Source organism: Papio anubis, chromosome 20, assembly GCF_008728515.1.
Source record: "Papio anubis isolate 15944 chromosome 20, Panubis1.0, whole genome shotgun sequence".
Taxonomy (NCBI): Eukaryota; Metazoa; Chordata; class Mammalia; order Primates; family Cercopithecidae; genus Papio; species Papio anubis.
This window is the reverse complement of record NC_044995.1, coordinates 10,437,145-10,459,187: the sequence shown is the minus strand read 5'-3', so window position 1 is coordinate 10,459,187 and position 22,043 is coordinate 10,437,145. Positions and strand designations below refer to the sequence as shown.

The window sequence follows — 22,043 nt, the reverse complement described above, 5'->3', positions numbered from 1 at the left end:
GCCTCAGCCTCCCGAGTAGCTGGGACTACAGGCGCCTGCCACCACACCCAGTTATTTTTTGTATTTTTAGTAGAGATGAGGTTTCAACGTGTTGGCCAGGCTGGTCTTGAAACCCTGACCTCAAGTGATCCTTAGCTCAGTTTCTAAGGAGACTGTCCTAATTTATTCCTTTGACAGTGTTTCTAGGACACAGGGATACACAGTAAACCTGAGCATTCTGGTCCCACATAGAGCCAGGAGCTCAAGCCAAGCACCTTTTTCACACAAAAATGAGGCGCACACACAAGGAAATATGATAGTCGTAAGAAAAAATAACACTATGAGCAAGCCAAGACGTTGGGCTTCCTCTCCAAATACTAAATTGTCTTAAATATGCACAAAGAACTCAAGAAAACAAAGGGCAGAAGAACTAAAACCAGAGGAATAACTCCTCATCAAATAGAGAATATGGATAAAGAGAAAATTTAAGAAGGAACCAGTAAGCAATTTAGGGGCAACGAAGTACAATAACTGAAAGGAAAATTCACGAGACAGTTTCAACAGAACTATTTTTTATTAAAATTTTTGAGATCTCACTGAGGTAAAATGGAACATCTTTTTTTTTTTTTTTTTTTTTTTTTTTTTTTTTTTTTTTTTTTTTTTTGAGGCGGTCTTGCTCTCTGTCGCCCAGGCTGGAGTGCAGTGGCGGATCTCAGCTCACTGCTGGCTCCGCCTCCCGAGGAGTTCACGCCATTCTCCTGCCTCAGCCTCCCGAGTAGCTGGGACTACAGGCGCCCTGCCACCTCGCCCAGCTGGTTTTGTATTTTAGTAGAGAGGCGGGGTTTCACCATGTTAGCAGGATGGTCTCGATCTCCTGACCTCGTGATCCGCCCGTCTAAGGCACCAAAGTGCTGGGATTACGGAAAAACTGAGCCCACAGCCCGGCCTAAAATGGAACATCTTTAACATGTAAAGTGTGATTCTTATTTTGTTTTATTTAAACTGTCAGAATAATTGTATGTAATTATTGTGTTACATCATGGTGTTTTGCAATGTAGATGCATTGCCAAATGGGTAAATCTAGTTAGGAAATATATGCATGTCCTCGAAAAGTTGTCATCTTTTTTATGAAAACACTGAAAATTGCCTCGCTTAGCATTTTTCAAGAATATTACAATATATTAACTATTGTTGCCATGTTGTATTTATTTCTCCTGCCTAGCTGAAATTGTGTGTATCTTGGCCAACCGTTCCCTAACCCTCCCTCCTCACTGCCCCAGCCCCAGCCCCTGGTAACACCATTTTGCTCTCTAGTTCTTTTTATTCTTCCTTTTTTTGAGATGGAATTTCACTCTGTCCCCCAGGTTGAAGTGCAATGGTGCAATCTCAGCTCACTGCAACCTCCACCTCTCGGGTTCAAGCGATTATCTTGCCTCAGCCTCCCGAGTAGCTGGGATTACAGGTGTGCACCACCATGCCTAGCTAGTTCTTGTATTTTTAGTAGACGGGGTTTCACCATGTTGGCCGGCTGGTCTTGAACTCCTGACCTCAGGTGACCCACCTGCCTCGGCCTCCCAAAGCGCTGGGATTACAGGCGTCAGCCACTGCACCCGGTCTGGCTCTCTAGTTCTGTGAGATCACTTTTTAAGATTCTCCATGTGAATGAGATCGTATGATATCTCTCTCTCTCTGGCTGTATGTTTCACTAAGCATAGTGTATTCCAGGTTCATTTCTGTAGATGCAAATGACAGGACTTTCTTCTTTTCTATGGATAATACTATTCCATTGTGTATATATGTCACATTTTCTTTTCTGTTTTTGAAGATAGGGTCTCACTCTGTAACCCAGGCCAGAGTGCAGTGGCATGATTGTGGCTCCCTGCAGCCTCAATTTCCTGGGGCTCAAGCAATCTTCCCACCTCAGTCTCTTAAGTGGCTGAAACCACAGGTGCAAACCAACACACCCAGCTTTTTTTTTTTTTTTTTTTGTAGAGATGGGGTTTGCTATGTTGCCCAGGCTGGTCTGAAACTCCTGAGCGCAAGCAATCCTCCCTCCTCAGCCTCCCAAAGTGCTGGGATTACAGGCATGAGCCATCACAAAGGGCTTCTGTCTCCTCTTTCTTTACCTCTTTGATTTTGCCCTGTCTTCCTTTTCTCTTGCTTACTCATTGTTTTAATTCATCCCTTCCTCTCTCCTTCACTCTAGCTGAAGATTTACTACTTTGATCCTGAAAAAACAGGTCTTAAATTTTTTAAATTTTACATAACATTTATCAATTTTCTGTTTCATTGATTGCTACTGTAGTCTTTTGTTTTTGTTTTGTATTGTTTCTACCTAATTTGCCACTGCATTTGCTCACTTAAAAATGGAAGCTAGATCACGGATGAGGGTATTTTCCTTGATTTTATCAGTGTCTATTTCTATAAATTTCCCTCTAAGCCTCAGCTACATCTACAAATTTTGTGATATTGTGCATTTACTTTCATTTAGCTCAAGGTATTTTATAATTTCCTTTATAAGTTCGCCTTTGATCTGTATTTTATTTTGAAGTGGATGTTTAATTTTCATGTCTGGAGATTTTACAGATTTCTTCTTGTTACTGATTTCTAATTTAATTCTGTTGGCATTTGAGAGCAGTGTGTATAATTTCAATTTTCTATGTCAATGTGATTTGTCTTATGGCCACATCTGTCTATGCTAGCAAATGTTCAATGTGTACTGGAGATGAATGTGTTTTCCAGTTGTTGGGTAAAACTGAACACATACAGGCACATACTTTTACCAGTTTAACAGGCAGTGTTTCCTTGTCATTTAGAAAGTCAATTAATTTGGGGGGGTCACATTTATATTATTATATAGTTTATAACCTCCATAACACATTTACTTGATCTTACAGCAAAGCAAAAGAAAAACATTTGCAAATTCATCTGAAAATTTTAAACATTTATTGTAAAAGAAACATAAGCATAAGTTACAAAAAAAGACACTATATTTCCATATGCAATTTTTCATCAGCAATACAAGTAGAGCTCAGAATTCATTGAAAGACCCACATTTTTCTTCCATACCTTTGAACCCTAAGTGGACTAAGCAGAGAAGTTCTCGCCTTTGGTCACGAGCACACGGCCACTTACTGTGGATGTTTTCTGTGTTCAAGTGTGTAGTTGCCATGCCCAGGATAAACTGGGGAACTGGCAATGCCATTATTAATTACACACACACTCAAGTATCCGTGATCATCACGACTTGTATCTGTGTGAGCAAAACATGGACGCAGTGGCTCGGTAGCAGAAATTTTAGTGAATGTGAAGATATGGGACCCATCACCGACATTATAGAAGGAAATGACCCTCATTGTTATATCCAGGTAAATCCCCACTCGGTGTAGACCGGGGCTCACCCACAGGCCCGTCAGAGGCTTAGTGCTGGCAAAGTAGATCTGTCCTTCTCTCAAACCCACAGTCCAGAAGCCGAGTTCTGAAGAGAGGACGACGTTCCCCTGTCGACTCACGGATTCCTTGCACACGCCCACATCCCACACTTTGCTGGTGCCCACGTCCACCTCCCAGTAATGGCGGCCGGAAGTGAAGCGAGGAACGCCCAGGACGCACAGGGCGGAGTCGAACCTCTCTGCTTGCTCCTTCCTGTTCTGTCTGAAATTCCCACACCGGACGCGCCTCAGGTCTTCAGAAATGATGAGATAGTTGTTGGCTGTGTCCACGTCCAAGGTCATATCCACTGTGGAAAGGAGACCCAGTAGTTCAGCAAAGACGTACCTTAAAGACTCCCTCTGCCCTTCTACTGCACAGACCCAAAGATTTTATTCACTGCCACTTCTTTTGTTCCACGTTCATTCTCAGATCCTATTTTTTCCTTAGGAATTTCCCTGGCCCCCTGATGAAGTCCAATTTTACATGCAGACTGTATGAATATAATTGCAACAAGCCCACCTTTGTCATAGTAAAAATTCTTGTTAAGTTATTCAATATTTTGATTAAAGGTTTTTCTCCCTCTTAGTGTATAGGATGGATGAAGGAGACGATAGTTTGCTCTCATAATTATCAACTGGCACAGATCCTGCGAAAATCTAGACTGAGCGCTGACAACAGCTGATGTTTGGAATCACAAACTTTTAGGTTGCAGACTTCAGCTGATGCCTGTATTGAAAGGAAAGACATTTAAAAGTTGCTTTTTCCAAGGCCCTTTCTGGGCTTGGAGCAGGTAGTGCAGATTCCTTACCTTGGAACTTCCTCATCCTTGGATTCATCTGCAGAGCAGCTCTCAGTTTGGGCTCTAGTTCCTTGATCTTGGACACCAGCGCCCCCAGCTGGGCAGCGGGCCTGATGTCATTCTTCTGAGAGACCACAGGGCAGAAAGGGCACAGCACCCCCTTGCCATCGGGCCCCTTCCGCAGTGAGTTCATGCATCGGAGGCAACAGATGTATCCACATTTCAGGTGCATGGGGTTTTCAAGATAATCCAGGCAGACAGGACAACTGCTTGCTGCTTTAAAGTGTTCAGCCATGGCCACTGCCTGGGAATAAATAGGCATGGGATTAGATTTTACATGAGTGGAATGGGACTCATGTAAATTTCTTGGGACACTTTCATCTTTACCATTTTGCTTGATTTATGTGGCTATTAGACAATAAATTTATCCTTATGTATGTTGATCACATTATGTTTATATTGGACAGCACTGCAGACCATCAACCTCCATAATAAGCCTGGCCAATTTTTGTATTTGGGACAGATGGGATCTCACTATGTTGCCCAGGCTGATCTACTACTGACCTCAAGCAATCCACCTGCCTCAGCCTCCCTAAGTGCTTGGATTTCAGGCACGTGCCACCATGCCAGGTTCTCTGAACCTTTTCTAATAAATGGTGATTTGAAGCCAGTATGAGGAGCAGGTTAGAGCTGGACTCCTCATACTTTCCCTGGGAGTTGAATTTCAACATAAAGCTTTTCGTTTCTCAAAAACCCCCATGGCATAGTACTTGTTCCGCCTGGATGTGGCATGAAACTTACAGCATTATATTACACAAAAAGCAAAAATAAATAAGTTGGACTATGTCAAAAAATGTTCTGCATAGTGAAGGAAACAAGGGAGACGATGACAAGAAAACCTGCAGAATGGAAAACATGTTTGCAAATTATGTATCTGATATTAGGTTAATATCCAAAATACTTGAGGAACTCATAATAGAAAAAAAAAAAAAAACCCTAACACTAACTTTCCAATTATAAAATGAGCAAAGGCAAGATCGTGCCACTGCACTCCAGCCTGGGCAACAGAGTGACATTCTGTCTCAAAAATAAAATGCCCAAAGGACCCAAATAGAGATTTCTCTAAAGAACACATTTGAATGTGTTTGTATGTACCAACAGGTGCTGGAAAAGGTGCTCAACTTCACACATGATAAGGAAAATGCAAATTAAAACCACAATGAGATATTACCACACATCTGTTAATTTGACTGTGATCCGAAAGACAAGTGTGGCTGAGGGTGTGAAGGTAAGGGAATCCTGGTACATTATCGATGGGAATGTAAATTAGTACTACAAGTATAAAAAACAGTAGAGAGATTCCTCAAAATATTAAAAATAGAACTCCCCTGTGATCAAGCCATCCCACTCCCGGGTATACACACAAAGAAAATGAAGTCAATTATGTCAAGAAGATATCTGCATTCCCATGTTTATTGCAGCATTATTTCCAATCCCCAAAACATGGAAACGACCCAAGTTTCTGTTGGTGAAATTGTGCCCCAAAGAGTTAACGAATGGCCAGGTGTGGTGGTGGACGCCTGTAGTCCCAGCTACTCAAGAGGCTGAGGCAGGAGAATCGCTTGAACCAAAGAGGCGGAGGTTGCAGTGAGCTGAGATCGTGCCACTGCACTCCAGCCTGGGTGACAAAGTGAGACTTCGTCTCAAAACAAAACAAAACAAAACAAAAAACAGTGTTAAAGAACCCAGTAACAGAAATGTTTGAGTGTACAGGATGGCAGAGAAGAAAGGAAACAACTTGGCTGGTTGCAGTGGCTCACACTTGCAAATTCCAGCACTTTCTGAGGCTAAGACAGGAGGATTGCTTGGGCCCAGCAGTTCGACACCAGCCAGTGCAACATAATGAGACCCGTTCAACGAATAGTTTTAAAAATTAGCCGGGCATTGTGGCGCACACCTGTGGCCCCAGCTACTCGGGAGGCTGAGGTGGGAGGATCACTTGAGCCCAGGAGATAGAGGCTGCGGTGAGCCAAGATCGCACCACTGTGCTCCAGCCCAGGCAACAGCAAGACCCTGTCTCACAAGAAAAAAAGAAAAGAAACAACTTTGCTGAAACATTGAAACTCCCGTTGTTTAGGAAACAAAAGAACTGGCTGAAATTGACTGGAATCAATATGGCCAGCTGGAGTCTGTGCAGAACAAGGTTGCTGACATCACAGCCCGAATTTCCACTGCATGTTGTACACACTGCAGCCTGGAGCCTCCTGGGCTCAGATGATCCTCCTGCCTCAGCCTCCCCAAGTAGCTGGAACTACAGGCCTGCACCACCACACGCAGCTAATTTTTGTGTTTTTGGAGAGATGGAGTCTCGCTGTGTTGCCCAGACTGGTCTCCTCCTCCTGAGCTCAAGCGATCCGCCTGCCTCAGCCTCCCAAATTGCTGGGATTTCAGGCATGAGCCACCATGCCAGGCCCTCTGAACGTTTTCTAATAAATGCTGATTTGAAGCCAGCATGAGACAACAGATTAGAGCTTGACTCCCATCCCCCTGGGATTTGAATTTCAATGTAATGCTTTTCTTTTCTCAAAATTCCCCATGTCATCCTATTCACTCCTAGAGCATTGGACAGCGAATCCCTTCTACTCGATAATGTTGGAAGAAGAATAGATCAAGAAATTGTGCTATATATACAATGAAATATTATACATCCTTAAAAATGGATGAAACTTGAGGGCATTTTGCTAAGTGGAATAAGTCAGATAGAAAGCAATAAATACTGAATGATCTAACTTACTAGGAACCTAAAAACACTGAAGTCATAAAATTAGAGAGTGGAATCAAAATGGTGCTTCCCAGACACCAGAGGGAGGGTACGTTTGGAAAATAAAACAAAATCCATAGCAGAATCTGAGGGGTTCAATGAGTCAGTGGCAGAAACTCTATGCACCATCTCATGAAGTCTGCCAAATTCTGATGACATTCAAGAAAGATTGTCATTGCTTTGAGCCCAGGTAGAGAAAACCAAAGTCCTGCCTACTGCAGTAGGAATAGAGGTCCCAGCGTCCCCAGGTTTATACAATGTTCATGGCATGCAGCTGGCCTCAGACAACACTTACTTAGGAAATTACTTCATTCCCAGACTACTCTCTTCTTTCTGTCCTTTGCAGAAATCTGAGTCATATAAATAAATTCCACAGGCTTGAACTCACCTCTTCCCCTATAGGGTCCCTTCTGGTTTCCAAATTCTTCCGGGTACAACTGAAATGTGGAGACAGAATGCCCTACAGGGTGCTTTTATAGGAGAGAGTTTATTCACCCACCTTATTCCCACCTTGTCCCTCCTTTTTAATCCAATTAGCTTTGATTTAATTCTGGCATAAGTGAGAACTTTTTATGCTTTTGGCATCAGATTTTCCCGACAGTGAAAGGAGATGATTGTATCTTGAGATTTTTTCCTAATGAATATAAACAAAATACTGCCATATAATCCTTTTAGGTTGGATCTTGAATATTATGTCTGTTGGTGGTAAGAAGCAACTGGAATTTTTAAACATTGAGCAACATTATTAATTCTTCTAAAATGTATGGGACTAGTGTCAGTTTTTAATCATCAAGCAAAATCTCCTCACGTTTCAATCAAGGAAGTCAGTTAAACTTGTTTAGTAGCCTTTATGAAAATCACACTTACTAGACCACACTCCTTCACAAAGCAATTTTCTCCATAGTGTGAAAATTCTCATTTAGAAATCTGATATGAAAACTCCAAAACTGTTGACTGGCCATCAGTCGGCGAATAAAAGTCGTGTTTTTTCTGTTACCGAGATTATCCAACATTAAAGTAAAAGATAGTGTTATAATCTTACTACTTTGCATACATCGCCACATATATAAAATTAGATTCATTTCTGTTTTGAAAAATGTACAAAAATGTTCCTGATATTAGATGAATCTCAGGCTTTGATCAGTGAGAAGGCAAAATTAGCATATTGGGGGTAGTATGGAAGGGGACTTGGTTACATTTAGATATTTAAATTAATTGGTCTTTCATTTAATCATTTTCTCAGGAATCGTTTCCTGGTGTTTGCTAGAAACTCTTATTTTAAACCCTAAGCCGAGGCACAGTCCCAGCTCTCAATTCCTTTGGTCTCAGAAGGCAAATGTAAAAACACACGACTCTACGTTGTGACCCGTATTTTATTACAAATCCTTGCACATTGCGTTTCCTTATTGATTGGGAGCTATAGCAACCTGCCATATGTTTGTGTTCACACACACACATACAACACATGCATATATGAGATATTTATTTCATATCTCTTTATTTTAATAAGTTTAGTTTCTTTTTACAAATCCTTTTAAAATGTCCTCACAATTTTGGGAGGGATTATTCTCCAATTTGTCAACTCTGTGGACTCTTGTTCAAGGGACATTAATCCCTCACATTTCTTTCGTGTATTTATTTTGAGGCAATCATGAGCAGGATTTATGTTCTCCTTGGGAACAGCAGGAACCTCAATTGTGGAAAACTCTAACCCAGTGGAATGATTTGCCTCGAGCAGAGTCTCCCAAAATACCCCTTTTCATGAAACTGCATTTATGCCCATGCCTTGGGTGAGAAATTCTTCTACTAAGAATTAGAGAATGGCATATTAGGATTCCCAGCACACTCATGGGATTGATTTCGGGTGTTAGTTACTTTTAACATTTTTTCCAACTGGATCTTTGCCCAGAAAGTAGCTCTGCTGCCTTCCCTCGGGATGGTGGTAAGGTTTTCCTTGCCCACTCTCCGTTCAGTAATTTAAGGGCCTTCTGTGTGTGAAGGAACCTGTCTTTCAGCATCCCGCTTACGAGGGCTACGTTCTCCATGCCCTGTCCCGACACGTGTGTCATGGAACCCAAGGCTTACATGGTTGGCACCAGTAATTTCCAATCCCAGAGCCCCATCCAATGTCATAAGCAAATGCCTCTTTAACAACAAAGAGAAGCTCAGTGCTTCTCACCATCCTCGTTTGGCTTAGTTTGTAAGAAGAACCCATCTTTCTTTCTCTCAACATCAGCATTTTTAGGGCACAAAGATTTGCCGTGAACCTCAACATTCTGGCCCCATTCTGACCACTCCCCAGCACATGGCCCCCTGCCAGTCCAGCCAGGCCATGGGTGGGGTAGCTCAGAACCAGGCAGGGTAGCCCTGTCCAGCCCAATGTGATTGCTTGACCAAATCTAGGAGCTCTCCTTTGTGAAACCCCTCATTTGGTTTTTTTGCCCTAACCATAAGGAAGAACTCACCTGGCTGGTCATGGCAACAAACTCTGTGTAGAGAAGTGTCAGTCAGGAAAAGCCAAGTTGATAGTTACAGGGACAGGGTTCCCAGACCTGAGATGGCAGTATTACGGCATCTGTAGTATCAGTGAAATTGTCTACATGGACAGTCTGGGGCTTCTCTGATGAGGAAAAAATTGTATCCCTAGTGCAAAACACCCCAGCCACTTTTGGTGAGGAATGACTGTTTCTGGCAATTATGTGAAGATCCTGATGGGGTCACCAAAGAGCTGACTTTAAAAGTTTTTTATGTGTGTGTGTGTTTTTTTTAATATAACTTCAGAATCAAAGTCATAATCAGCTGCGGAATGAAACCTTGAAGGTAGGTCACGGGCGCTCTTTACTATCTTTCCAACGGGGCACGTTTCTCAGTGCTGTGTCGTATTTCCAAATAATGACCATCATAATTCCATCAGAAGTCTTGTTGTCCCATAATCTAAAATTCAACCATTCTGACTACTTTGGGCCCTATGTCTTTTTAGTCTGGAAAACACCCCCATTTGAAGCCATCTTCCCCTCCTCAAAATTCTGATATCCCTGATGTCTGCAACCTTCACAGGTGTATTCTAATTTGTCTAAACAAAGCCTTCCCTTCTGTGCCTGTCCTTGGAGAAAGACTTCCGTTCTTTATTCTGGATAATTTGCACTCAGAGGAAGCATTTCTGAAAAGAGAGGAAGGAATATTCTGAAAATAGTCCCATAAATTGGGAATATAGAGCAATAACATCAGAATTTTTTTTTTTTTTTTTTTTTTTTTTTTTTTTTTTTTTTTTTTTTTTGAGACAGAATCTGGCTCTGTCACCCAGGCTGGAGTGCAGTGGTGCAATCTCAGCTCACTGCAACCTCCACCTCCCAGGTTCAAGCGATTCTCTTGCTTCAGCCTCTACAGTAGCTGGACTACAGGTGTGCACCACCACACCCAGCTAATTTTTGTATTTTTAATAGAGACGGGGTTTCACCATGTTGTTCACGATGGTCTCGATCTCTTGACCTTGTGATCTGCCCGCCTCAGCCTCCCAAAGGTCGAGGGTTACAAGCTTGCTGGGATTACAAGCATGAGCCACCACGCCCAGCCCCAGAATTATTTAAAGTTGAGGAAGGAAGTGATTTCACTGAAAGCTTCAAGAAAGCAATTTTAAAAATCGAAACAATGGAACTCATGGATCTAGAGAGTAAAAGGATGGTTGGTTACCAGAGGCTGGGAAGGATAGTAGGGGAATTCGGGGATGGTGGGGACAGATCGTGGGTACCAAAAAAAAAAAATAGAAAAAAATGAGTCAGACCTGCTATTTGATAGCACAACAGGGTTACTATCATCAATAATAACTGAATTACACATTTTAAAATAATGTAAAGAGTGTCATCAGATTGTTTGTGACACAAAGGATAAATGCTTGCAGGGATATTTGCTTTTACCAGCACCTCCCCAGTGTTCCTCTTCACTCTACCCCATGGGAAGCTCAAGCCACTTTCTGGTTCTATGAAATGAACTTTTTTTGTTTTACTTTCCACCTATGAGTGAGATCATGTGGTATTTGTCTTTCTGTGTCTGATTATTTCATGTAGTATAATGTCCTCTAGATTCACCCATGTTGTTGTAAATGACAGAATTGTCTCCTTTTTAAAGATAAATAATATTCCGTTGTGTACACACATCACATAATCTTTATTCGTTCATCTATTGATGAACACTTGGGCTGTTTCCGTATCTTAGTTATTGCAAATAATGTTGCAATAAAGATGAAGAGACATCTCTTCAACATACTGGTTTAATTTCCATTAGATATATATTCAGTAGTGGAGTCACTGGGTTATATGGTAATTCCATTTTTAATTTTTTTAGAAACCTCCATACTGTTTTCCATACACTAATTACGCTAATCGCATTAGTGTACACTAATTACGTAATTGTACACATTCCACTACACTAATAGGCTACCCTAATTACATTTCCACCAAAAGAATACAACGGCCTCCTTTTCCTCACAGGGTACAATGTCTCCATTTCCCCGAATTCTCTCCAATACTTATCTTTGCTTCGTCTCTTTTTCTTCTTTTAATGACAAGATCTCACGCTGTCACCCATGCTGGAGTGCAGTGGCATGGTCATAACCCACCGTAACCCTGAACTCTTGGGCTCAAGCGATCCTCCTGCCTCAGCTTCCCAAGTAGCTAGGACTACAGACATGCACTGTCATGCCTGGATAGTGTTTTTTAATTTTTGTAGAGACATGGTTTGGCCATGTTGCCCAGGCTGGTACAGATATAAATGACTTACATTCATGAACTTTTAATATTTGAAAGACCAGCTACAGGCCAGGCACAGTGGCTCAAGCCTGTAATCTCAACACTTTGGGAGGCCGAAGCAGCTGGATCACCTGAGGTCGGGAGTTCGAGACCAGCCTGATCAACAGGGAGAAACCCCATCTCTACTAAAAATACAAAATGAGTCAGGCATGGGGACACATGCCTGCAATCCCAGCTATTTGGGAGGCTGAGGTGGGAGAATCACTTGAACCCGGGAGGCAGAGCTTGCGGGGAGTCGAGATCGCACCATTGCACTCCAACCTGGGCAGCAAGAGCGAAGTCTTGAAAGAAAAAGTAAAAGAAAAGAAAGACTGGCTAGAATAAAGGACTTGGTTCCAGGAGGCTTTGCGTTGGTGAAAGGGTCTATACCTGAGGTGCCCAATGTAACAGCCACCAATCACACGTGGCTACTGAGCACCTGAAGTGAGGCTTATTTGAATTAAAATGTGTTAAGAGCATAAAATGCCCACTCAGTTTTGAAGACATAATGAAAAAAATAAAATGTAACCTATCTTTTTGAGAACCTTTAAAACTTGATTGCATGTTGAAATGGTGACATTGTGTGAGTAAAATTAACTAGCCCCGTTTCATTTTTCTTTTCTTACGTGGCTACTAGAAAATACATTTATAATTATATATGTCGTTCGTGTTATGTTTCAGATGGACATCTCTGGCCTGGATTTGTAGACTCTCCACTCCCGCAGCTGTCCAACAAGATGTGGCACGAAACCTGTAGCATGATACCACACTGAAAGCAAAAACAAATAAGTTAGACTGTTTCAAACTGAGATGCTTCTGCACAGCCAAGGAGACAAGCAACAGCATGGAAAGAGCACCTAGAGAATGAAAGAAAATATTTGCAAACATGTATCTGATATTATGTTAATATCCAAATATATAAGGAACTCATACAACTCAAGAGCGAAAAGAAAACAAAACAAAAACAACTAACATTCTTTAAATTGGGCAAATTTAAACTTTAAAATGGGCAAAGAACCTGAGTCAAAATTGCTCTGAACAACACAAATGGCCAACAGGTACTCAGAAAAGTGCTTAACTTCACTGATCACCAGGGAAATGCAAATTAAATCCACCGTGAGATATCACTTCACATCTGTTAGGTTGGCCATGATAAAAAAGACAGAATAAGAAGTGTTAGTGAGGGTGTGTAGAACGGGGAATTCTTAGAGACTGTTGCTGGGAATATACGTTGGTACAACCAGTACGGAAAAGAGTAGAAATCTCAAAAAATTAAAAATAGAATCACCATAGGACCCAGGCACCCCACCTCTGGGTATAAATACCAAGGAAATGAAATCATTTTGTCAAAGAGACGTCTGCACTCTTATGTTGATGGCAAGAGTATTCACAATAACCAATACATGGAAACAACCTGAATGTCTGTTGGCAGAGGAATAAAGAAATTGAGGCATATAAAAATGGAAATCCTGTCATTTGCAACATGGATGAACCTTGAGGGCATCATGCTAAATGAAATAAGTCAGACAGAGCAGGATAAATACTGTATGATATCGCTCACGTGGGGGTGGGAAAAGGGCCTGTGGGGTACCTGTATAAACTGGCCATAAAAACATGGGACAATAAGTTGTGGAAAGCCACAACAGAGTTCTGAAGAGGAAAGCCATTATTTCCCTAATTGCCATTATGTTCCCATGCTCAGAGCGAGACCTGCTCTCTTATCTATAAACACTGTGTTCAAGGAGAAAGACACTCCTTTGAAGCATTGGAATGTGGACAGACGTGCAGTCTCCTAGTTAAGCCCGCTCCCACTAGCTACTCTCTGATAAGTTAAAGATAGGCTGTTTGAGCACATTTAAACCTCCATTGCTATGTATTACGCCTATGACCCACCGCCTCCCTTTCACTGTTTCGCCCTGAACATCTGCTTCTTAGATCTAAGTGACTGCACTCAATAAATAGTGTGGAGATCACAGCTCGGGGCCTTTTGCAGTCTCCATGTTGCAACTGGCCCCCTGACTCCCACCTTTATGAAATCTTAACCAGTCTCTTCTCATTCCTTTATCGCCACCGGACTTCAGATACCCTATGGGTGATGTTGAGACTGGTCCCCAACAATGAGGGATCTGTAAAGACTGAACACATGGAAATAGAGTAGAATTCAAATGGTGGTTGCCAATGGTGGAAAAAGGGGGAAAATGGGAAAACAAAACCCACAGCAGCACCTGAGATGTTGGGTGAGCCAGTGCCTGAAACGCTATTCACCATAAAGTCAGCAGCATTCTTGTTCTATTCAGGAAAACAAAGATTGTCATTTCTGTATCCTGTGTATTGACATTTTAAGTTTTACTTACTGCTGCCCGGGCAGAGACCCCGTGTCCACAAGTACGTACAGTGTGTATAGAGTTGACCTTAGACAACACTTGTCGAATTAATACGTTACTCCCAGAACGTACTCTCTCATTTCTGCCCTTCTGTAGAAATTTGAAAAGTAAAAGTAAATTCCACACCTCTTCTCCAGTAGGTTCTCTTCTGGCTTTCACAGACAGCTCATACTAGGAGCGAGATCTACCTCCAAAGGCATTTATTGGAGAGGGTCTCCCCGAGCATCTTATTCACACCCTGCCTCTCCTCTTTAATCAGGTCAGATTTTGAGTTAATTCCAGCACAAGTGAGATTTTTACTGTTGGTATAGGAGTTTTGCCACAAAGAAAAGAGACGGTTGTATCCTGAGATTGTTTTGTTTTAATTATTATGGATCTTGCCATATTAACATCTAGCTTGGATCTTAGATATTGTGCCTGTTGGTGATAACATTTGGAATTGGGCATGAATGAAATTTTAAAAATCGGGCAACGTTTTGTTGTGGTTTTTGTTTTGTTTTGTTTTGTTTTTTGAGACAGAGTCTTGCTCTGTTACGCAGGCCGGAGTGCACTGGCGTGACTGTAGCTCACTACAACCTTGACCTCCAGGGCTCAACCCCATGAATGTGCTGGGAATTCCAACATACTATTCTCTAATTCTTTTTTTTTTTTTTTTTGGAGACAGAGTTTCAGTCTTGTTGCCCAGGCTGGAGTGCAATGGCACGATCTCGCCTCCCCGCAATCTCTGCCTCCCGGGTTCAAGCAGTTCTTCTACCTCAGCCTCCCGAGTAGCTGGGATTACAGGCGTGAGCCACCACACAAGGCTAATTTTTTGTATTTTTAGTAGGGACGGGGTTTCTCCATGTTGGTCAGGCTGGTCTTGAACTCCCGACCTCAGGTGATCCACCGGCCTCAGCCTCCCAAAGTGCTGGGATTACAGGAGTGAGCCACCACGCCTGGCCGCTATTCTCTAATTCTTAATGGAAGAATTCCTCACCCAAGACATGAGCATAAATGTAATTCCAGGCTGAAGGATATTTTGGCAGAATATTCCAGAGGTAAATTGATCCACCACTGGGCTGGCTGTTTTCCCCAACTGAGTCCATCTGGTATTCCCAAAGACAATATACGTTTTTCTCATGATTTGCTCAAAGTAAATAAAAGGAAAAAATGTCAGAGAAGAGTGGTGCGTGAGCAAGAGTCAATAAAATTACAAACCAGAGAATTGCTAGCCCCCAAGTTGTGAGTATATTTTAAAAGGATTTGTAAAAGAAAGATTATTAGAATTACGCAATCGGAAATAATGATCTCCTATATGCATGTGTATGTATAGATACCGCTACCCAATAGAAGGCCCTACATGTGAGTTGTCCAGGTTCCTGGCGTATTGGACAAGGAATCGAACAAAATGCCACGGGGTGAGCACAGATTTATTGAAGACAATTCACAGAGTAGGAGCGGGTTTGAGCAAGCGGCTCAGGAACCACCCTCATTAGGGTTTCTATCAAGCGAAAGGAACCCGCCAACACCCCTCAGTGCCCTTTACAGGCCTCCAGTTGGCTGTGAAGGATTGGTCCGCGAGCAATCAGGGGCTGAAGTGGAGACTCAGCCTGAAGTCAGTCAGAGGCTGACATGGCTTGTTATCGTGGGATGGAGAAGGTAGCCTGTGTGCGGCACCTGCTGCCCTCCCGCTTGTAGGAACTGGCAGCACCTGCTGTTTCTTTTACTTATAGGAGCTGGCTGCACCTGCTGAACCCCTCCCCCCGCCACCCCAGTTCCCTGTTCTCCTGCCACAATATGCTATGTGTGTGTATATCTAGACATACACGTGGCAGATCATTGCAGCTCGCAATCAATGAAGAAACGCCATGCGCAAGAATTTGAAATCAGATATTCAGCACAACTTATAGTTTTCTGTTTCTCAACTCGCCTTCATGAGACAAAAGCAACTGAGAGCTGCCTTGGCCTTGAATGTGAAATGAGCAGAGTGTCCACCAATCACCTTCGAATGATTGCTGCGGAGATGATTACATTAAAGACCATTTAATGTAATCATCTTGATGTAATCAGATGCTTTTCCACCCTACCTCCAGTCTCCCAATTTTGCATTCATATCCATCAACTCTGATCACCCATGCTACATTTAATACTTAAGGAATCCATTTTTGAATATTTTTTAAAAAGAAATGAATCTCGTTTTACACATATTGTGATGTATGGAAAACAGTAAGATAACAATATCTTTTACCTTTTATTTTAGATGCTATAACTAAAAAAGAAAAACGGGGCTTTCACTGGCTGATGGGAAACAGTCTCGGGCTTTCTTCATTAACTGTCTTAATTAGAATCTTCACATTATGGAGAAAAACTTTTGAGAAATGAGTGTGATCTCTGGAATGTGCTATTAGTAACAGCTTCTGAATAGGTTTACTCACTCAGCGGAAACGTGAAAAGATTTTACATGTATAATGAAAAACTGAAAGTAGCACCATTTATTTAAAAAGATTTTTAAATATCACCCCAATTTTTAAAATTTCAATTAATCTTAATTCCAAGTCTTACCATCAATAGGCATAATATTCAAGATCTGAACTAAAATGATTATATGGCAATATTTTTCCTTATTAGTTAAAAAGTAACTCTCTAAAATACAATCTTCTTCCTTTCTGGTAAAAACTCTATACCAATAGTAACAAACTCACTGATGCCAGAATTAAATCAAACTCTGATTGGATTACACTGGAGGGGGAGGGTGTGGCTAAGGTGGGTGGAGAGACCCTCTCCTATAAAAGCCCATAGCAGTGAGCTCTCACTCTGCATCTGAGCTGTCCACGAAGCCACTGGAAGCAGAGGGAGAAGCTTGGGAAGAAGAGGTGAGTTCAATCTTATAGAATTCATTTTTCCAAGGTGTAGATATGAGAGTTTGAGGGAGTGCAGTCATCTCTTGATTCCACAAGTGTGGTGTGATTCTAACTACGTAACATACACACGGTATGTTTTGGGGACACTAGGACCCCTTCCCTGGCAGCAGTAGATAAGACTTAGATTTTCAATACCAAGACTAGAGAAATGATAATCTTCATTTGTTTGAATTTCATCAGAATTTGACAGATTTTTTGAAATGGTGAATGGAGATGGAGTCACTGGCTTATTCAATGTTCCTATGGGTTTGGTATTGTTTTCCTATTCTCCCCTTCCCACAATCCCTGGCAACCACCATTCTTCTCTTATTTTCTGATTCCATGAGATCAGTCAATTCCGATTCCACGTAACTGAGATCATACAGTATTTACATCCCTCAGCCTCACTTATTTCACTTCCCATAATGCCCTCAGCCTTCATCCACAATGGTTACCCAAATGCCAGAGTTTCCTTCTTTCATGGTCCGGAATAATTCGTGTATATACCGACATATCCATTTTTTCTCCACAGACTCTGGGGTTATTTCCATAGTTATTATTGAGATAATTAACACCCAGAGAACCTAAGAGTACAAGATATCTCTTTGACATGCTGACCTCGGCTATGTGCATAAACACGGTAGGACAGAACAGTTCCTATTCTTAATGAACAGAGCCCTCCTGCTATTTTTCTGTAGTGGTTGTGCCAATTTTCTCTCCACAACAGTGTGCAAGGGTTCCCCTTTCTCCACTTCCTTACCAACACTTATGTTTTGTCTTTTGATCATATGCATCCCTAGCAGGGGTAGCTTATCTCATTTGTGGCTTTCTTGGGGAGGCTTAGGAGTCCTCTGGATGTACAGTACAGGCGTTCCCGTTCTTAAATTCTGTCAGTGGGGCAAATTCAGGGACTAGTCAGGATGAAGTGAAAGGCAAGAAGCTTCTGTTCCAGAGCAAAAGTACACAGTTAGGAGAGAGGTGCAGGAGGGCGTGCTCCTGAGAATGAGACAGCGTTTGGGTTTTCTATTTTTATGAGGTCTTCTAATTAGGGGATGGAATAATCAGGAGATTTTCTGGGGAAAAGGCAGAGATTTCTTAGAATTGGGGTGCCACCCATTTTCATACTAAATGTCAGTGTGCTCAGACCTATCCTGGAACTGGTGGGTGAGTGATTTAGTGTGGTAATGAGCAGATAATTAGGTCTGGGGTAGGGCTTGGGTCAAATCAAACACCATGTTGAACCCAGCCCGTCTCAGCCCGCTTAGCTCCATTCTGTTTGTTAAAGCCAAAGCTCCTCCTTGTCCTTATAGCTAATTTAACAGCTCCTTTCTTGTTGTTATGTGAAATTAGTAACTGATACCTTTTTCTCCTGTGACTGCCCAGAATTCCTGTCTCAGTTTTAGTTTTCATGTATCTGATGATTACCAAAGTTCAGCATGCTCTAAGGACCTGTTAGCAATCTGTATCTGTTCTTCAGAGAAATGTCAATTCAGGTCTTTGGCCCATTTAAATATTGGCATTTTTTGGCTATTACCTTAAATAAGTTCCTTATGTATTTTAGGAACTTATTTATGTATTTTAGGAACATATGTTCCTTATGTATTTTAGGAACTTGTTTAATATTTAGGAAAAATAAATATTAATTTATTTTTATCCATATCGTAGCAGATAATTTCTCCCATTCTGCACGTGGCCTTGACGTTTTGCTGCTTTCATTGCTTTGTTTTATGGTATGCAGAATATTTTCACTCTTACCTAGTAAAACTTATTTATTAATGCTTGTGTCTTGTGCTCTGGATGTGATGTCATGCTATAGTGTTTTCTTAAAGTGACATCCAGGTTGGACAGCTGGGGAAGTAGAGAATTTTCAAATGTAGTCCAGAGCTGTCCAACAGAATGATAACCCACACAGGTAATTGTAAATTTATTTTCTAATAGTCAAATAAAGTATAATGAAACAAGCCTAACAAATTCTATCTCATAAATATAATCCTTTCAACATGTAATCAATTCTCAATGTTCTCAGGGAGATAGTTTATACTCTCTTATTCTTACTGTGTCTCAAAAATAAGAGTATTTTACTCACGCCACAACTCCATTCAGATAAGCCACAAAATCAGGTCCTTACTAATCACATGTGGCTGGTGGCCACCATATCAAACAGCTCAGGTGTAGACCCCTTCACTGCATCAACTCAAAGTCTTTCAGTGAATCATGCCCTTTATTCCAATGGGTATTACAAATATTAGAAGTTCAGCACCCAAATCATTTATATTTGTATTTATTTTATGTCTTCGTCACTAGTAGTAGTGATTGTAAATATCATGCAAAGATGTCTCTATGCATGTAAAGATAAAAAAGGTCCCAAGTACTACTGGCTATTGGCTCACAGAAATTCTAATACCATGCCTATTTTTTTTCTATAGACCATGGCTGAACACTTCAAACAAATCATTAGATGTCCTCTCTGTCTAAAAGATCTTGAAGAAGCCGTGCAGCTGAAATGCGGATATGTCTGCTGCCTCCAATGCCTCAATTCACTCCAGAAGGAGCCCGATGGGGAAGGTTTACTGTGCTGCCTCTGCTCTGTGGTCTCTCAGAAGAATGACATCAAACCCAAGTACAAGCTGAGGGCGCTGGTTTCCATCATCAAGGAACTAGAGCCCAAGCTGAAATCTATTCTAACAATGAACCCAAAGATGAGGAAGTTTCAAGGTAAGGAATCTATATGACCTGCTACAGCCCATAAAAGGAACTGGAAAAACAGCCTTCAACCATTTTTTTAAATATGGGCATTAGCAGAAATCTGGCATCTAAATCTATGCTGCACAAACAGCAGTTCTCGCCTTTGTGTATAGGTTTTTGTGGAATCTGTACAAATTTGTACAATACTTTGGAGAGCAAGTTACTGTCTTTCTTCATGTATTTTATGTGCTAAATGAAAAAAATGCTTATCAAATTATCCACTAACTTAATTCGAAAGGAATTTCTACTATGAATAAGGTGGACTTGTTAAAATTATTATATTTGAACTTTCTGTACATAAAACTTTGACCTCATCAGGTGGCTAGCCAGGAAAATTTTGATTTGGGAAAGTAGAATAAAAGAAGTAAAAGTTAATAATATATTTAGGTGTTTGCAGTAAAGGGATGAAGGGAGTCTTTAGTGTGTGTCTTTGCTGAACTACTGGGTCTTCTTTCCACAGTGGTCGCGGTGCTTGGACGTGGACACAGCCAACAACTATCTCATCATTTCTGAAGACCTGAGGAGTGTCGATGTGGGAATTTCAGACAGAACAGGAAGGAGCAACCCTGGGGGTTGGGCTCCCATGATGTCGTCACAGGGGCGCCCCTCAGCTGCTTCAAAGCCGCCATTACTGGGGTGGATAGTGGGCACCAACAAAAATATGGGATGTGGGCGTGTGCAAAGGAATCACAATGAATCGACAGGGGAACATTATACTTTCTTCGGAACTCGGCTTCTGGACTGTGGGTTGCAGAAAAGGAAAGATCTTTGCCGCCAGCACTATGCCTTTGACCCCTCTCTGGGTGAGTCCCCAGTTGCACAGAGTGGGGAGTTGCGGATGTAGGTGAGGTCCATTCAATGTTAGTGATGCAGGTGCCATATCTACACATTCAGCAGGTACAGGCAGAGCCACTGGAGTGTTTTCTCATAAGCATTGAAACTCAAGATGATCAGAGCTTCCTATCTGTCCTGTGATCCCCCCAGACAGTGCCAGTGCCCCAGCTTATTCTGGGGAAAGTAAATAAACATTTGAACATAATCATCTATAGGAAGTTTCTGTGCGCCCATAGCCAGAACTAAGAACCTTTCTGCTAGATACACATGAGCAGGGGTTAGAAAAGTCCATCATTCTGTAAACCATGAACAGAAAGCAGTTATATTAATTAGAGGGAAATTACATTTTACTTAAAGGTTGTCATGTTGTTTTATTTGGGGCTTATGTTTGTATTTCTGTTCAATAAATGTTTTGACATTTCAGATTCATTTGCCAATGTTCTCTATTTCCTGCAAGATCAATGCACTATGTGTTATGGAAGTTATGAACTAAATAATAATTTGAATGTGAACCAACAGAGTAACTGATTTTCAAATGATAAGGACTTATTTGACTACAGTAAAATTATATATATATGTCTATGTATTCAGTTTAACCCAACAACTGAACACTCACATTCAAGTGCACACTGAGTATTTGCCAGAGTTAGATATGTGGGATCACAGAAAAAACTCATTAAGATTAAAATTGAAATAGTATACACCCCCTTCTCTAATGGCTACAGAGTTAAATTAGAAATCAGTAATGGGAAAAAATCCATAAATCCTCCAAATCCATGGAAATTAACCGTTTTAAATAAAATTGTGATCAAATATTAAATTTCAATGGCAATTACAACTATCCTGAGGTGAATTAAAGTAAAATTCACAAAATTTGTAGGTGCAGTTGAAGCTGAGTGAGAAACTTATACTAATAAAAACTTTAATCAAATAGAAAATACCATAATCAGTGGTCTTAATTTCCACTTTGTTACTTAAGATCTATTCAGCTGCAAAGTAGATGGAAAGAAACAATGAAGACTACAGTGGCAATCGATAAAACAGGAAATGGCTATATAGGATATGAAATCAAAGGTATATTTTAAAAGTTTAAATAATTTAAAATTTATATGTCTGTGTATTCAGTTTAACCCAACAGCCATACACACACATTCAAATGCACATTGAGTATTTCAGAGTAGACATATGTGGTCATAGAGAAAACTCATTAATTTTAAAATTGAAATAACATACACCCTGTTTCTAATGGCAGCAGAGCTAAATAAGAAATCAATAACAGGAAGAAATTCACAAATCCTCCACATCCATGAAAATTAAGTAACCACTTATAAATAAAATCGAGATCAAATATGGAATGATGATGGAAATTACGACCATCCTGAGCTA

The 22,043-nt window shown here is 41.1% G+C and overlaps 2 protein-coding genes across 2 annotated transcripts in view; one reads left to right on the top strand and one right to left on the bottom strand.

The window, feature by feature from the left end:
- The window catches only part of NLRP11 (NLR family pyrin domain containing 11), a 57,836-nt gene extending 43,034 nt beyond the window's left edge, over nucleotides 1–14,802 (top strand). Inside the window, exon 11 of the mRNA XM_009195389.4 lies at nucleotides 12,497–14,802. Within this exon, the coding sequence (XP_009193653.1) occupies nucleotides 12,497–12,588 (92 nt within the window). The 3' untranslated portion in view covers nucleotides 12,589–14,802. The remainder of the gene's footprint in view (nucleotides 1–12,496) is intronic.
- LOC101002235 (ret finger protein-like 4A) lies at nucleotides 3,033–6,196 on the bottom strand. The gene is made up of 2 exons (XM_003916161.5): nucleotides 4,220–6,196; nucleotides 3,033–3,718 (listed from the first exon to the last, which is right to left on the bottom strand). Exons 1-2 carry the CDS (start codon nucleotides 4,530–4,532, stop codon nucleotides 3,111–3,113), a joined length of 921 nt encoding a protein of 306 aa, XP_003916210.2. The 5' UTR covers nucleotides 4,533–6,196; the 3' UTR covers nucleotides 3,033–3,110.
- Nucleotides 14,803–22,043: the final 7,241 nt, after the last annotated feature.

Coding starts and splice junctions, on each gene's coding strand:
- LOC101002235 (XM_003916161.5), bottom strand. CDS start 4,532: ATGCCTATTTATTCCCAGGCAGTGGCCATGGCTGAACACTTTAAAGCA. Junction 3,719..4,219: donor AAGGATGAGGAAGTTCCAAG/GTAAGGAATCTG, acceptor TCCTTTCCACAG/TGGATATGACCTTGGACGTG.